The 17,890-nt window shown below is 37.4% G+C and overlaps 2 protein-coding genes across 2 annotated transcripts in view; one reads left to right on the top strand and one right to left on the bottom strand.

Moving 5' to 3' along the window:
* The window catches only part of LOC134654367 (uncharacterized), a 51,197-nt gene extending 48,492 nt beyond the window's left edge, over window positions 1-2,705 (bottom strand). The window contains exon 1 of the mRNA XM_063509830.1: window positions 2,231-2,705. The gene's annotated coding sequence lies outside the window, so the exon portion shown is untranslated. The remainder of the gene's footprint in view (window positions 1-2,230) is intronic.
* Window positions 2,706-14,837: 12,132 nt separating this feature from the next.
* Window positions 14,838-17,535, top strand: LOC134653849 (lysozyme-like). Its single transcript, XM_063509213.1, has 4 exons — window positions 14,838-14,968; window positions 16,274-16,453; window positions 16,934-17,007; window positions 17,386-17,535. Exons 1-4 carry the CDS (start codon window positions 14,893-14,895, stop codon window positions 17,530-17,532), a joined length of 477 nt encoding a protein of 158 aa, XP_063365283.1. The 5' UTR covers window positions 14,838-14,892; the 3' UTR covers window positions 17,533-17,535.
* Window positions 17,536-17,890: the final 355 nt, after the last annotated feature.

The following is a 17,890-nucleotide window of genomic DNA, read 5'->3' as shown; positions in this document are numbered from 1 at the left end:
TTGAATTTGCGAAAAGTCTTACATCTTATTATCATATAAAATGAACTTTAAGACTGTACTAATAAATATTATTTACAATATTTAGCAACATAACAAAAACTATTTTAAATTAAAGTAACTTGGAAAGACTGTATTTTATGAATTGATCGACTAAGTGGCGAACTTTAGTCATACTTAAACACAATATTTTAAAAATCATATTTATTTCTTGTTCATTCTAATTGTTTTTTCTCTCCCTCTTATCATAGAAAATGCTTTTTAGTGTGGTGCGGGCTGTGCGGCTTTAAAACAATGGGAAACATTTACTTCTTAAATGTTTGCCGCTGCATTTGTTACAATTTCTTACGTAGACGTGTTCACCTTATTACACACAGTTCTGATAATGGTTTGGGAACCTATTTGTTTTCGGCGATATCAGACAAAAGGGTTTTGGAAAACAACACGTTCTAATGAATGGAACACCAGCGGCCGGCATTTATTACCTGAACACTCGTGTGAAAGTGACCCACGTGAACATGAATGATTACCAATTTTGAGATCTATCTTAATGTATGTAGCAATATAATCGCAAGGTAACCAAGGTAGCGTTTCGAATGCCACTTGCGAGTACTTTTTTTTGCGTCGTTGGCAGATTTGCTGTTTTCGCGCAGCAGTAAATTGATAAAAATAACAAATAACCAAAAGTAATTCATAATTATTTTTTAACTGTTATTTTTAACTAATATAGGTAGTATTTGTCTGCACATCTATTCTTCACGAAACTATATTACTTACACCACTATATAAAATGTGTTTCTTTGATTGAAATATAATTATGTAATGAAATTAGCTTAAAGAATAAGAATAAGAATATTTTATTAGCGATAAACATTACCAGCAATCATAGTAAAAAAATGAAGGTTTTAAACTAGGGACTGTTAAGTATTCTTAATTTTAAACCTACTCGAGGTTTAAAATTAAAAATAGTAGACAATATAGAATATAGGGACACCTACTTTGATTCATATATTGTATAGTTGGCTAAATTTGTTATATCAACACAGTTATCAATAATTTTTAAAAATTCGTACGCCAAACGAGTTCATCTCAAGTCAACATTCAATATTAGACCTTGCATACCCAGACCTAGAGCATTGATTGGGTCAAACTATTTCGGATCCGTTCGGGCCGGTGTTAAGTACCCGTGTAAACGGAAATACGTATCTGAGAAACGTGTCTTGGGAACGTTTATTGGAGACGTATCCGGATCCCGGCGGTTCCGTGTAAACCGTGTTCTTAGCACCGCCGGGCTTAAGAACACGGGTATTCGTTTCGGCGTGTAACACGGATACCGGGAGCCCTAGTACCTACTCCTACTCCTAAAATAAATTAATGTAGATACTGCCGGCTTACCTTAACTTAAGCAGGTATATTACTGTTTTATTTTATTTTTTAGATTATTATTCTATTAATTATTATTATTGATATTGTGTTGTGACGATCTTTTTGTGAATGCATTTTATTTTGACATGTAAAATTTAATGTAGGACATTTTCAATGAGAAATAAATGAATCTAATCTAATCAAATCTATATCAAGTCTATTTTAATTTCATTTTCGTTCAGAAAGCTAGATTTACCTATTTAGGTATGTCGGGCTTTATTTCCATTGAATCCATAGGTATGTATAGCAGCAACCGGTCGATCTATGAGATTTTTTTGGCAGTATTTTCAAAAAACTGTACCGTTACCGTTAACGATATGGGTACCGTTACCGTTAACAGTATTTTTTAATTATAGAACATATTTACTTACATAAAATCGCCAGCAGTTAAAAAACAAATGTTGTTTCAGCGTGCTTTGAAAAGTTTTACGAAAACACACCTCAGCACTTTGTTTACTATTCGAATTTTAAAAAAGCACACAACTACAACACGGCCAGTTCTCACTAGTAATTCATTTAGAACACAGGTGTAACATTTAAAACATACTCACGAGCTCTACTATTACGAGAAAATTGATTTTCTCATAATTACGTTCACATAGAAACCAAACACAATAACGATATTAGCTCCAGGCTGAATCGATAAATTTACCGCAGTTTTGTTTTCAAGGAAATCATGGATATTTCCATAGCTATGATTTTCAAAACACACAAGAAATAGCTAAATCTTCACTTAAAATAATTGTTTTAACGAGTAAAAGGTTCATTTTATGGCTAAAACATTTTTAAAAAGAAAAATATAACTTACCTAAGCGGCCAGTGTTTTTATTGTCGATGTTTTGCGGGTTTTTCCGCCTTTTCGCAACACTACCTATTCGTTTCACCTTTGATTATGTAGTAAATTAAAGCTATCATTTTCTAACATTAATATTATAATTTACAATAAAACTGGCGACAGGTTGCGAGACACGCCATTCATGAATTTTATGCACACTGAAAATAAAGGAACTAGTAAATAATTCTTCAGCGAAACGCTACACTTTCCACTCATTGCGTACTCTACTCTGACAGAGACGAAAACACTAAAAACATACACCTATTTCAGTTACACTTAAGATCTTGTGAACGGAAAACCGAACATATTGACATCTGATTTGCTAAAAATATATCTCCCTCTCTTTTTATCTTGGCATGCTGCCGCGCTTTAGTCCCAGTAATCCTGAATCTATGGTTCGACGCATGCGGAGAAGAGTCGACAGTGGCGCCTCTGTCGGAAGTTGGACGGTATTACGTAAGACATTCGTAACCCAGTGACCGTCTATGTAACTTTATTGAGTTATAGCTTGGGGTAGTTACACGGTATAGTTTGAGGAAATGATGCTAGATGGCGCTTTGTTTTTGGTTGTTTTTGTACTGAAGGCAGTAAAAGTTTGGGACAGTATCGTGTCTCTTAAACTTTAATACTAGAAGTTAATATTACGATATCACTCCTCCTATTAAACTCATTTTAGAGTAGTAGTACTTTTAGCTTTTAGATTTGTTTATCTGGTTGGTATAAGGGTTTCAGGCACGTTTCAGGGATGTGATTAGTACATAACGATACAAGTGCGAAAAGTAGAAAATTCGCAACGAGTGGCGATAAATTGAAACAAGACCGAAGTGAGTGTTTTAAATCGACACGAGTTTCGAATTACCTTTTCGCACGTGTATTGTTTTACAGTAAGACCTACATATCGTCGGTGCGAATAAAAAAGTATTTTTTTACATTTTTTTGATTTTGGCATATTTTAATTCCTTTTTCAATTTCCTTTTTTTTTTTTAGTTTTGAAAATAACTAACAAAATTTGTACAAAAAAATAACTATGTTGTTTTTTTTTGCACATAACGAAATTAAATGCCTTGTTTTCCGTCGAGGGTGATGGCGATAATGTTGCAAATGGCGATTTATTGACCCTAATACACATTCGACATAGGCACGTATTGTGGTAATTACCGCACTAGGGCGGTAAAGTACCACCAATATGTACCTACTGTAAAGGTATATTTCACCATTGATCACAGCTTGGAGGTTATTATGTGTGGTTGCAGCATTTTCTGCGATTCTTCTAAAAGTCTTAGCGTTCTTCATCATCGTCTTCATATCCGCTATAAGATGTTCACTACTGAACAGTATACATGCAAACAAAAACTGATATTTTATTGGTGATAGAAAATATTTGTCTTCCACAATGTTAAATCTAAGGATGAAAATGACTACGTTTTATTAATAGGTACATAGTACCTCCCGCTAGTCTACAAGGCCGGCAAACAGTACAACAACTACATCCTATTTGTGCAGTTTAGTGCCAAAGCCTCGGCGCGGCGCCATCGGCACGCGCTCTGGCCGCAACACAGTCTAAATATCGCACCAGTATATTATCATCACGTTGTGCAACTAAATTCAAATTCTTAAAAAAAACAAGAATAAATCCGAGGAAAGGCCGTCAGCATCCTTGGTACAATGCCTCAAGGGACTATTTTAGATTTAAGTTAGTTATTATTTTTGCTTAGTAGTACCACTGTACCTATATATTTTTTATGTAAATAAATTGTTATCTTTTATTATTGGCGTAATAAAAAAAACTTATTGATTAAATTGACAATGTGATGGTCCCGTCTGGAAACCCACTCACATTTGCCCCCCTGGACACCACATATTTCATACAATGTATACCCTATCCTCCCTACTGCTGACTTTCGGCCATATTAACTTGCCCCCCCTCGGATCCAAAAAAACCTGCAGTATCCTACCGACTGCGCCATGTAATATTTGGTGTTTGAATTAAACGCAGGTTTTGAGGAACACTTGTTTTATTAAAAATATTATTTATTTTACCACAAGTACTTATCGTTACGGAAGCTTCAGGCAAAAAGGGCGTGGTCACCCATTAGACAATACACATACATATTTTAGAGATGCGTTCGGAAACGTTCTACATTAATACATTTGTTTCGGATACTATTACCACAGATATTACAAGTAGGCCTCAAGGTCTTTTTCCATTAAATCAAATCCATCGGTTCGCGACGCTCTTGAGATCCTCTGTCTACTTTGATGTAAAGATATTTTGATATTGCAATATACTGGTGGCACTACTTAGACTGCGCCGCAATATTCGACTGGGTGTAAACAAGCCACGAACGATGTCACGGATTGCATCGAATTTGGTCGAGCCGTCACGCCTGCAAAATACAAAGCTTATTACTGTTGAGACTGGGATCAATTAAAACCATGAAAATTATATATAGGTAACGTTATTTCTGTTTATTTCTCACTGCACCCACCTTAACGCTTTTCTGGTTTGCCCTATGGTTGACTGGTAGAGAATGTTTAAATTCATTTAAGTTTGAAAATAAATAAATAATGGAAAACTATTTTCATAACCCGAAAATACAACTTATTATTGATAGTTCACCCATGAATTTATCATATCGCAAGCATTCGCTTCGGTTGCTCTGTATTTCAAACAGGCCACAGACAACCATCTGCAGATTCCGCACTTGACTTTTCTACAGTTTTTCGTAGTAGTTTGTACGTGTGGAACTGAATGCGACTACTGGATCCTTGTGAAACGATTACCTACTGCAAGATAACAAACAGTGGCCTTTTACTTTTGTAAAGCACAACGCCGCAGCCGCTCTGTTCAAAAGTCAAAATAAGTTTTAGGCAAAAATAATATTTTGGTAGTTAGGTACAAGCTTAATCGCTGATTGTACTTTTCTTTCCACAGGCAACTAATACCCAGAGAGACAACCCCAAACACAAATAGTTTGCGTTGTTTTGTTACAGAGTTCCCATGGCCACCTCCTGTCTCCATTATCAGATCAGCTCTATGCCGTCATAATATTGCATTGTCATCCGATTTACATAATATGTATGCACATTTTCAGCGCAATCGCAAATCGGGATGTGGGTCAAATTTAGCTTCCAAGATTTGACCCACACTAACTAATACTAACAGCGCAAGTTAAATAAAGAATACTAGGAAAGAACGCAAATGAACACATTTACATACATTTACACATTTTACTTTTGTACACATTTAGAAATACCTAATGTTATCTTAACTCAGTAATCTCCGTATGATAGGTACGTAGTTTTTATACACAATAATCCTAATGAGTACAAACGCGGAGGTCACTGATGCCGCAGATATACCAATTTACCAAATCCGGTGACCTCCAGTCGTTGTACATGATCTATCTACTTGGTAGCAATCTATGTACTGAGCACATACGCGTGAATAATGAATCAACTATGTTTTATGGACCGTAGATACATGTCGGTCCCTACATATATTTATGGTACAATATATAACATGTTTAAACTGATAAATAATTTATAATATGCCTGGCAAGTTGGCATAGACAATGTTAAGTCGGATACACCATGGGCCCCAATAATAATTTATACGGTAAAGAATAAGGCATTGCATAAAAACCAGTCAACGAACTGATCAATGATATTAACTAGTGGCTGTGTGAGCTGTAGACCTCTCCAAAATCTTAAAATATATATATATATATATATAATACTTAATTCGTTAAATCCAAGCTGACACGTAGACCTTCGCTGATGCACGGTCAAATATGGCGCCGATATATGTCATCAGATAGAGAACTGTCAAACTTTTTATATCGACGAGTTTAAAGTAAGCAAAAAGTCAAACGAGCGAGCGAAGCGAAGTTCAAACTACATCCAAAACTCCAACATAATGTTCATGTACTTACACAATAAATCAGCTTGGAACCGCTCGGCTCCTTAATGTTCACGGCCGTTCCGAAACCCCCGGCACCCATAATCCTGTAATTCAGTCCGTAATCCGGTAATTCAGATGGTAATCTTGCTGAATTACGGGTTTGATTACAGTTTTTCATGGGGCATATATTGTTTTGAGATAGCTACGGGTCAAGTCATTAATTAAAAGGTTCTGTCCAAGATGCTGCCAAAGACCAGTGACTATTTAGAAAACCGGGACAAGTGCGAGTCGGACTCGCCCACCGATGGTTCCGAACAAATTTAACTTTTACCGTTTTGAATGATTCACGGTTAGTTTCACTAAACTTCTATAGAGCGGGATAACATTAACTTTTTTTTACAAATGTATAATCTTTATTTACGTTAACTTAGAAGTTTGATTTTTTCACAGGTTCAAGGGACTGTAGACCTGAGTACATGGTTTTAATTTCAACTCGATACCTCTACGCGTCCCCGAGGGGGCTTTGCCAGACAGACGGATGGACGGACAACAAAATGAACCTATAAGGGTTCCGTTTTTTCCTTTTGTGTTACGGAACCCTAAAAACCAACTTTTATATTAATGTTTATAATATATCAAAAACATACGAATGGAAATTTGGGGTCAGTATACATGCAGAATTATTATTAAATTTAAGATTTGTTTTTTCATAGATTATATAAAAGTAGAAATAATCGTATTTTTAATTCGTGCGAATTCCTTGTTTCAACGTTTGAAACGTTTTCAGCGCTATCTTGACCTTATACCTTATTAGGTGTTGCTTTACTTGAAATCTGTATTGTGCTTTAAAGGAATATAAGTATTCCGGAAAAGTATGTTTATGTAAAAGAAATGTGAATATAGTATAGATAGTACCGTTGATAACCACTTTCAAGAGTGTCCTGTTTGTAGCTAAATAAAAGTAATTAGTGTAATTACCTAACTTATGACGGGGCCTATTCGTAATAACTACACAAGAAAAGTACATTTCTAAAGATGAAAGCAACATTCCTAAAACTAATAAAATTCCAAGCGTTAGACACCAAAAATACTAGACTAACATCAATCAAAAACATGTAATTAATTTCGCCTTGCCCCTTAAATATGTTGCCCGTACAAGTGAAGAATTAATGACTTGTTACATATTAAATCATGTTAATGTGCATGCTCGTCGGGCCTGGAGATAAATGGGGCATTATCTATGAAAAGGTACCTTATTGTCGATGGCGCTTACGCCACATAGCGTCGCGCCGCATTGTATTTATATCGGAGCATCGTTAATAATGGCGTAAGCGCCATCGACAACAAGGTCCCTTTTATAGATAACATTACAAATAAGATGAAGGTTTCATAAGGTCATTGTAAATACGTAAGTTCGTAGAAGTAGCAAGTAAGTATTAAGTAAATATTTTTTATTGTGCGCCATAAAGTTAAAAACCGGCCGAGTGTGAGTCGGACTCGTGTTCCAAGGGTTCTGTACATTAAGTCCGACTTTCGCTTGACTGCACATTTCTAATAGTTTTTTCTGTCATCTATAGATATATAATTATTTTTTGTATCTTTTTTATAATTTTTGACCCAGTAATTTCGGAGATAAGGGGGGGGGGGGGGGGGAATGGTAATTTTTTGCCTATTTTCTTGAATAAATGCAAAATTATTTATCCTTAAATTATAAAAAAAAAATGTTACATGTGTTTGAAGAACTTTATTTTCTAATTTTCCCCCCAAAAATGGCCTTCATATTTAAAATTCAATCGTGTACGTTACAAACTTATATACCTATGTGTGCCAAATTTCAACTTAATTGGTCCAGTAGTTTCGGAGAAAACAGGCTGTGACAGATATACGGACAGACAGACAGACGCACGAGTGATCCTATAAGGCTTCCGTTTTTTCCTTTTGAGGTACGGAACCCTAAAAATACACAGAAAGAAAAATACAAGCTTAAAACTAAAGAGAGAAATAACAATACGCTATTTAAAATGAAGGACATAGAGATAGGTTGACTTTAAGTACTCTTGATATTTATTATAAAGCCAATTATTTAATTTATCCACTTCTAAGTGTAAGGCCTGAGTGGACGCTCGAGTTGGGCGTGCAGCGGGGCGGGGCGTGCGGCGTGCATGTTAAACAAATGCAAGCGTATAGGAGCGGCCTTAGTGCACGCTGCTCAAATCACTTGTGAACCCGACGCCACGCGCACGCTCCGCTTTGAGCGTCCACTCCGGCCTTACGCTTATTTGAACTTCAGCGCCACGTGCACCTGTCACAATGACCCCATGCCCCAGTGGAGGAGAATCGTTCACCCCCTAATTGAGACGTCTAGACTGGGTGTCTGTGCCGTGGTCGTTCCTAAACTAAAGAAATTGAGTGGCAATTTGTGGTGAGGCGTAATTTTATTAATGGGGATGTTAACTGTATTAGATATAGATGGTCAAGCAAATCTTGTCAGTAGAAAAAGGCGCGAAATTCAAATTTTCTATGGGACGATATCCGTTCGCGCCTACATTTTTTCAAATTTGCCGCCTTTTTCCACTGACAAGATCTGCTTGTCCATCTATAGATAGATTTATTTATTTCATAATACAGATTGTACATTATAAATTGCAAGCAAGTTAATCTAAGAGAATTCATATTATGGTCGTCAAAATAAGGATGTAACAAGAATAAAATAAAATATCAAATTAACTAATTAACTATAAACGCCAACCTGGAACCAGCGTACGATTTTGTCCCAGTCGCGGTGGAAGCCGCTGGGCCGTGGTGTTAGGAGGCGAAGAAGTTGGTTGGAGACTTGGGGCGGCGTCTACGTGACAGAGGGTGCGATCCACGTTCAGGCTCCTACTTAGTCCAACAGATATCGCTTGCCATCCAGCGCGGTAATGCCGCTAGTATCTTTGGCACTTTTGGGCTGGGTGGGGGTCGGAATGGGGGTGATAAGTAGGTTAGTTTATTAATAGTGTGCTTTTTTTTAAGGTAGTTTATAGTGTCATTGTTTTTTTTAAATTGTATTATTGTATTCATTAATTTATGAAATAATGTAATGTATTTAATCAAGTAAGTACATCATTAACAGAGATTAACTATAATAGTTATTTACATATTTACCGCTCCGATATCTTATAACCTACCTTTAAACGAGCAATTCTTGTAAGTATATAGGTATATTTATAGAGTATGTGCGGAAAAAGAATGTATGGGGCTCAATACATTCCACGGCTCTTCTCTTTCCAAACAGACTATATATATTTCGGGGATCTCCGAAACGGCTCTAACGATTTTGATGAAATTTGCTATATGGGGGTTTTCAGGGGCGAAAAATCGATCTAGCTAGGTCTCATCTCTGGGAAAACGCGCATTTATGCGTTTTTATATGTTTTCCTCGGTCTCCCCGATATTTCTATTAGAGCTGGAATGAAAATATTTAATTTATGGACTCACCCCTTCCCCTTTCTAGAAGGTATAAAAGAAAAACTCGCGATGTTTATTTTATTTGAGTGACAACCGCGTATCTGCATAAACCGCCGCTCTGTATGCGGCCGTCCTGCATAAACTTGCTGGGATCTTACTGCGGTCAATAAAGTACAGTATCACAACTCCTCTTCGAATTGTGCCGCGAGACGCAATGCCATATCTTATGCGTCCAGGAAACCCATCGAGACATAGGCCAAACCAGGCCGCAGATACCCGGACTGACTTTGGTAGCAGAGGTACCACACCCAAAGCACGGCAGCGCCATCTTTTTCAAACCAGATTTAATGGTAACATCTTCTTCTGTATGCCAAAACACGATGGAAGTTATTACGGTGGACATTGGATCATGTACAGTATCACAACTTCATAAAGACGAGTAATCGAATTTAAACTGCCGTGAGTCATTACTAACTTAAGCCAAATAAGTTTTATGCAAAAATTTCATTTTTGGCACAAGCTTTTATCGCTGACTGTACTTTTCTTTCCACAGACAACTAATACTCATCGAGACATTTCTAAAAACCCCAAACACAATTAGGTTGCATTGTTTATCACAGAGTTCCTATGGGCATCTTCTGTCTCCATCATCAGATCAGCTCAATGCTACCATAATATTGCATTGTCATCCGACTTACACACGTATGTACATTTTCAGCTTCACCGGAAACCGGGAAGTAGGTCAAATTTAACTTGCAAGATTTGACCCGTACAAACATACATACATAGGTAATAAGTACATACATGCAATGCAAGTTAAGTAAAAGCTTGATATAATCGCTTCGTAGCGTAGCACATTTTTTCCGCTACGAAGCGATTAAATCAGGGTGGTATTTTTTGACTACGGGTTTCATGCGTAGCGCACTTCAGTTAAACAACGGACATCTTCACATATGAGCTTTTACTACCACCACAATGAAAAACGATGTGTGGTGACCATTTAGGTGGTAGTAAAAGCTTGTCTTATGTACTCCGTCTATTTAGTAATTAAGGTGGTCTGTGGTTAAGCATAAAATACTGTCTGAAATAATTTAACCGCGACGATGTATATTTGAAAAATATTATACAAACATGTTCCTGAACTGACAGGCTGGCTGGTCGCCTGCAAAATTGCGATGCCACGGTATTGCCAACTTCATGATATATTGATTTGTGGCTGAAGCTTTGTTTTTTACCGTCTTCAAAATTTCAAAGGGAGGAAGTTCTCTATGCGGTTGTTTTTAGGGGGACCCCGACCCCGGGGTACTCAGGGGGGTACGGAAGTACCTAAAGGGTAAAAACGGGACCCTATTACTAAGACTCCACTGCAGCACTGTCCGTCTGTCCGTTTGTCTGTCACCGGGCTGTATCTCATGAACCGTGATAGCTAGGCAGTTGAAATTTTCACAGATAATGTATCTAAGGTTTGCCACAACTCGGGGTTAACCGGTTAAACCTGGAGTTGCCAGTACAATATTTAACACTGTGTTAACGGTTAACTCCGAGTTAGGCTAACCCTGGATGGTGCAAGTACGGCACTTACAAATTTACTACTTAATTAATATAAAATATACAACATCATAATTGTCAGATTTATTATTATTTCAGTCATCGGCTCCCGATAATTGAGGGTTATTAAATTTAATTGGCTTTTGGAACATTATTGCAATAAAAGCAGGCATTCAGTATATTAAATAATGTATGATATTTTAAAATAAATAATATTGTAGCACTCGTAAATAATATTAAATAATTAGCGCTTGTAGCACTCGTAAATAATATTAAATAATTAGCGCTAATGGGAAATAAATTATGCCATGAAAATTGCAATTGTACTGTCAGTAGCATAAGTAGTATGCGTTGTCTCTCATTTATCTAAGTAACGGAACTGTTTACCTTCTTATATGTATTTTAGGTTGGTCAATGCAGTAGCAGTAAATAAGTACCGCATATAAAAATCCCAATTTCCTGGAACGTATACTCTTCTCTACTTTTTCTCAAGAGAAAATGTTCACAAGTAAATGAGACGCTACCAAATTATGTCACGTTAATTTTAAAACTGAGTGCGAAACGGATTTTATCAGAATAAAGCAGCGATATCGCTGAATCTCATTAGTGGAAATGAGAAAGACCGCAAAAAAATTATATCATCAACTAGTCTTTAAAGTTGCTCTGATTTTCAAAATTCAGTCTTATTCCCATTGTAATAACGGCGAGAATTAACGTAGTTAAATTTGCGAACCGCAAAATAATATTTGCACAGGAAAATGACGAAAGGGGAGCGGGGACCACGCGAATGACAAAAGTGGACACGGTGATGATGGTTCGGACGAAGAATAGCCACGGAAACATTGCACGGAAATGACAATATTACAAACGGGTGATAACTTTTTAGTGTCCAAGTTTTTAAAATTTTGTTTTGTTGTATTGTTTTTGAGGGAACAAGGGAATCTTTTTACGAATTTGTGTTTACTTTTTGGAATGGCCGTTTGGTTATTATGACTTTTGTTTTTTGTTTTTGTATCTAATACTTACAAATCATCATCATCATCCTCGCGTTGTACCGGCATTTTGCCACGGCTCATGGGAGCCTGGGGTCCGCTTGGCAACTAATCCCAGTAATTGGTGTGGGCACTATTTTTTACGAAAGCGACTGCCATCTGACCTTCCAACCCAGAGGGTAAACTAGGCTCAAACATATCTAATACTTACAAATATTAGATATATAATCTTCGTTTGTCGTTTTCATTTTCTAAATAAACGAAATGAAATAACAATGAAATTTGATCATGCCGTGACTGTTTGTTGCCTTATAGTGCGACATAAAATAGTAGAAATTAAATAAAATGGAACTAAAAAAAACATACTAAATTGTTGCCATGTTTAAGCATTTTACGTCAAAAATGTGACAGTTACGCAGGAAGTGGCGCCCTCAATTATTTTCTACAATTTATTATCGGACTATATTCGAAACGTTGAGCCGTTTCTTTCTTTCGTTCGTCTATTTGCCTCTCTATCGCTTGAACATGCAAAAGTAATAGAGAGCCAGATAACGAAGTTTCAATTGTCGAGTTTCGCGGTAGGCCCTATGGATTTCTAGAACTGTGTCGCAGCAGCACCTCTTTTCAGTCTGGCAACATCAGGTTCCTTGAAGCCTAGGAACACCACTATACTTAGGTACAAGGATCAGAAGCCTAACTGCGGTCTAATAATTACATACCACACAGTTCTAGACATACTGGTCTATTAATTAGAGCTTGGCATGAAGTTAGAAACGACGGCTACTACCTAAACGCTCTTCGTTAGCGGCGAGTGCAAACAGCATTAGCAGTCTAATGCTAAGGCTACGTTTAACGTTTAGGCTGAAGCGATTGCCGTGGGTTTTAGGCTGAAACGATTACCGTGGGTGGCGTTATAAATGGCGTCTTTTTGTGTATATTACGGGATGGGCCAAAAATACGTTGACAAATTATTTATTGAAAAAAGAAATTATTTGTTCCCGAGGTATAATATTTTTTAACTTTCACGTCACGTCTTTAAAAAAAAAAACCGGCCAAGTGCGAGTCGGACTCGCGCACGGAGGGTTCCGCACCATCAACAAAAAATAGAGCAAAACAAGCAAAAAAAAACAAGCAAAAAAACGGTCACCCATCCAAGTACTGACCCCGCCCGACGTTGCTTAACTTCGGTCAAAAATCACGTTTGTTGTATGGGGGCCCCACTTAAATCTTTATTTTATTCTGTTTTTAGTATTCGTTGTTATAGCGGCAACAGAAATACATCATTACTGTGAAAATTTCAACTGTCTAGCTATCACGGTTCGTGAGATACAGCCTGGTGACAGACGGACGGACGGACGGACGGACGGACGGACAGCGGAGTCTTAGTAATAGGGTCCCGTTTTTACCCTTTGGGTACGGAACCCTAAAAATTAAGATCAGAATCAGAATCAGAATTTTATTGATACATATTGATAGATACATTCATTTCACAATAACATATTATCTTTAAAAAAATACATTTAAGCTTTAGCAAACGTTTGAATTGAATGCGGCAGTAAAAAAAATACAATGTATGTTTGGGCTACCCTGTGACGTACATAGGTACATACATGTATATTTGTGTGTACATTGGTGAAAGAATTATCTTTCAGCCGGCCCAAGCTAATGTCGAAGAATTTAAAAAATAACTCGTGAAACGCTACTAACTGGCCAGAGCTTTAACGAGTTGGCAACTTGGCACGGGACCTGTCAGTCTTGTTGAGGCTCGTGCCAAGATGAATTACTGGAATCTCGTGTGCTCTGTGACTGCAATCGGCAGGTAGCTTGTTATGTAGAATGCTCTCGAATTTAAATGTATTTCAGGCCATTTCCATGAAGTGTAGTTTTACTTTTTAACCCTTTGGACGCTTTATGTCATAAACACAAACATCACTCGCCAATATCCCGGGCGCAAGCTAGCTAATGTAAACCCTACTCGTAAGTGTGAAAGTTACTTTGACAGCGTCCGCCATAACACTATAGTGGTCAAAAGGTTAATAAGTAGGGAAAAACAGAATTAATTAAGGGCCATCCCAAACTAGCGTCTCCCGAGCGTCGACGGCGTCTAGTCAACTTTTTGTCTGCTGCTCGACGCAACGTTTGCGCAACTTTTTTTTTTCAATTATACTGGTATTAGGTGAGGGTCAATCGGCCCTTGCTGGGAGTACGGGCTCTGACGGAAATGCTTTGACAGAGTATATAATGAACCTTTTTCGTATTGATTGATCATTTTGATCAATGATCGTTCAAGTACGAAGCAGCCAATTAACCTAGAACCACATTCCAATTTGAATATACAACTTGATTTGATGTTCAATTCACAATAACAACAGTGCATCACGCTCGTACCTATTTAAGTATTAGACGCACGAGATGCGATGCACAGCAAGAATACTCAAATAAACTTTAAATAATTGGATTTATAAAGTCGGACTACTTCTACTTTTATCATCCAAACCAGTCTCTTGCGCAGAAACCTGATCCAAAACGTGCTTCTCGTATTTATAAAACAAAACAGTTTAACTATGCTTTTAAAGGCAGACGCTTGTTTACCATAGAGCTCCATCTATTTTTAAAACCTTACCGGCCAGTGACTTAAAATTAATAAAAATTAAAAAGAGTTGGAGCGCGGAAAATTAAACGCATTTGGTGTTCGATTTTACGAAACGTTCAGTTCAGTGATTCGGTCAGTTTTTAAGGAAATGAGAAGGTTTATTAAAGTTTTGTTGCCTTTCATAGGTGTAATGTTGGGTTTTTACTGCATAACAGGTTCCACTGGTAAGTCTGTAAGCTATTTTCCAGTACTTAAACTCTTCTATTCAACATCCTGGCACAGTTGACTGATCTGAATTTAGTTATAGCAATTTATATCAAAATTTAGTCAAAATGGCGCTAAGTTATTAGAATTATACTCAAAACTTGGCCCAAATTTTTTTACTGTGTCCTATCCTCCTAAGGCCCAAGGTTCCACCTCTAGTACCTACTCAGTTCGATGTAATTTAAACCATATTCAATTGTAACAGAGTCGCTTTTGCTTTTGTTTCGTTCAAGTTTCAAATAACGCAAAATCAACTCTATTTCTTACTATTTAGGTTCAAATTTCAGTGACAAATTTTGGATGTTTCGATTGTATGGCTGGGCCTTAGGAGGCTATTGTTGAAAACATTAAAATAATAAATATATAAATATTAACGGAAAAGTTACACATATTGACCTAGCTCCAAACTAAGCAAAGCTTGTACTATGGCTACTAGGCGACGATATACATACGTACGTATATGTATAGATAGGTATAGGTACATAGAAAACACCCGAGACTCAGAAAAATATATATCTGTGATCATCACACAAATAAATGCCTTTACCGGGATTCGAACCCGCGACCAGCATTGGCTTCATAGGCAAAGTCACTATTACCCACTTTGGCACATCAATTGTCTCACACTATAATAGGTATATCATAATTGCACATTAATAATAATTAATAATTATGACACGTGTGTAACTGAATTGAAATTCCATTTCCAACCACAACATTACATTTGATTGATATTTAATCAATGTCCAATCTAAACATTAATTTAGTGTGAGTGCGAACTATGAACACCACTCCACTGATTGTTTATTACTTATCAGAACTTTTTTAATGTTCCCTAGGTAATTGGTTTTTCCTATTGATACTTAGAAAAAATGGTTTTCTTTTTGATACTTGGAAAAAAGTTTCATAATAATATGTAAGTAGGTATAGAACTTACGTATTTTTCATCGTCCCATCATCAGAAATATGTGTAAGTATAGAATAGAACCTATGCAGGGACCGGAAAACGCCTTTATTTTATTAATATTTTCCTCCTAACGCCCATCATAAGACAAAAAATGCCACCTGAAATTGAGATCAATAGTGAATTAGACCCACAAAGCAAAGCGACGACACACTTAGTGCCAGTTGCACCATCCGCACTTGACAGATTTATCAACGTCACCCGGCGCGCCGCGGCGGTTTACTATGAAACTCTTCGTACAATAAAATTTAGCAAACTCTTTAACCCAGACCCTTATACTACGTTTGTCAAACTTTTTCAGGCCTGTATATCTCAAACCTGTCGCAAGCGTGCTACCGCTGCCTGTGCCACGTCGCTACAGGCTGCGATGTGTCTCACGGCTGTACTGCAGGGTACTGCGGGCCTTTTAATATCTCCAGGGTTTACTGGATAGATGCTGGGAAGGTCACACTTCCGGAGGACGATCCTGAGAGGAACCATGGTGAGTGTCTGTATTCTGTAGATGTTCAGATCTGTGCCACGTGGCTACATGTGATGTTGCATAGGCGGATATGGCGGGCCTTTTAACATTGCCAGGGTGTAGGTATTGGATATACTCTTGACAAGTTACGTTACCCGAAGATGATCCTCAGAGGAACCATGGTGTGTGTGCCTGTCATTCTGGTATGCATCTAATTATTATCCCGCTGTGATGTGTCTCTCGACTGCTGGGTACTGCAGCCCTTTCAAAATTTCAAGCGTGTATTGGGTAGACGCTGGTCTTAGATCAGCCCCGAGAGAAACTTGGAAGCTAGTCTAATTTTGTAAGATTTATATAAAATGTTCAAAGAACTACCTACTATCACTTCTTATCAAACCACTTATTATAATATTAATGCAAGACGAAGAACGAACATGGCGACATTTTAGCATTATAAGTATCTAAGATATTATTCTTTACAAAGTTATTATTTATTTACAGCTTGGGAAGACTGCGCGAGAAGCTATCACTGCGCTTCAAGGATTGTCGAAGGCTATTTGCAGAAATTTGGAAAGGTAACGTGAATTGACAAAATTAATAAGCGTGCTGAAGTTATGCTGCTCAAGCCAGCGAGCTTCTTGCTAAAGCCGTGGCATAAAAATGTTTTTCGTAGGTACCCTTCATTTCAAGAACGTTTTGTTTCACTAGACATATCGACCGGGACATGAACCATGATTACCTTTTGTATTGTTTTCGAGCTCTCGATATTTCCACGCAGTTACATGCATCTTCTTCACGGGTAACTGAAGATAGCAGGCGGGCGTCAAAGTTGTGTAGACCGCGCTCGGTCTACCCTCATACAAAAGGTAATCATGGTTTTACCTGGTCGATAAGTCTAGTGAAACTAACCGTGAATCATTCAAAACTGTTAACGTTTTGTTTGCTTATTTCAGGATTGCAACAGCGACGGCGTGACGGACTGCTTCGACTATATGATGATCAATGGTAATGGCGGATACGGCTGCACGGCGCCGCTCAACCGTTCGGCCAACGGACGGCGGTGGCTGCAGAGATTCCAAGATTGCGCACTTAACTTATAAAATATGATTGACCACATTAGCTCTCTTTAGTCTCATACTTCAGCTGCCACAAATGCGGTCGCAAATGCCGGTCCCGCCTTGGCTTATACAGTTACGAGACGTTGTTCCTCGCTTACAGACACTGCACAAATCATCTGTCAAGATGTTAAAGGCCTGATGATGATGAGCTCTCTTTATTATTCATAAACTGATGAGAAAGATTAATTTTATCCACAAGACTGGCAAAGTAATAAGAAGATTTTCTTTATTGTTTCCTCATGTTTGCGAGAGACAATGAGTTTTATTTAAGTGATGATTTTGAATGATAAATATTTAATAGGGATTAACACGAGGAGTTCATAGCATGAGGAATTAAACA

The sequence above is a fragment of the Cydia amplana genome, chromosome 14, assembly GCF_948474715.1.
Source record: "Cydia amplana chromosome 14, ilCydAmpl1.1, whole genome shotgun sequence".
Classification (NCBI taxonomy): domain Eukaryota; kingdom Metazoa; phylum Arthropoda; class Insecta; order Lepidoptera; family Tortricidae; genus Cydia; species Cydia amplana.
Note: the sequence above shows the minus strand (reverse complement) of the source record. Positions and strands in the feature narration are given on the sequence as shown.

What these genes read in the sequence shown, in the direction of transcription:
- LOC134653849 (XM_063509213.1), top strand. Translation starts at nt 14,893, where the DNA reads ATGAGAAGGTTTATTAAAGTTTTGTTGCCTTTCATAGGTGTAATGTTG. An exon ending in CTGCATAACAGGTTCCACTG is followed by an intron (nt 14,969 to 16,273) that starts GTAAGTCTGTAA and finishes AAACTTTTTCAG; the next exon opens with GCCTGTATATCTCAAACCTG. An exon ending in CGATCCTGAGAGGAACCATG is followed by an intron (nt 16,454 to 16,933) that starts GTGAGTGTCTGT and finishes ATTTATTTACAG; the next exon opens with CTTGGGAAGACTGCGCGAGA.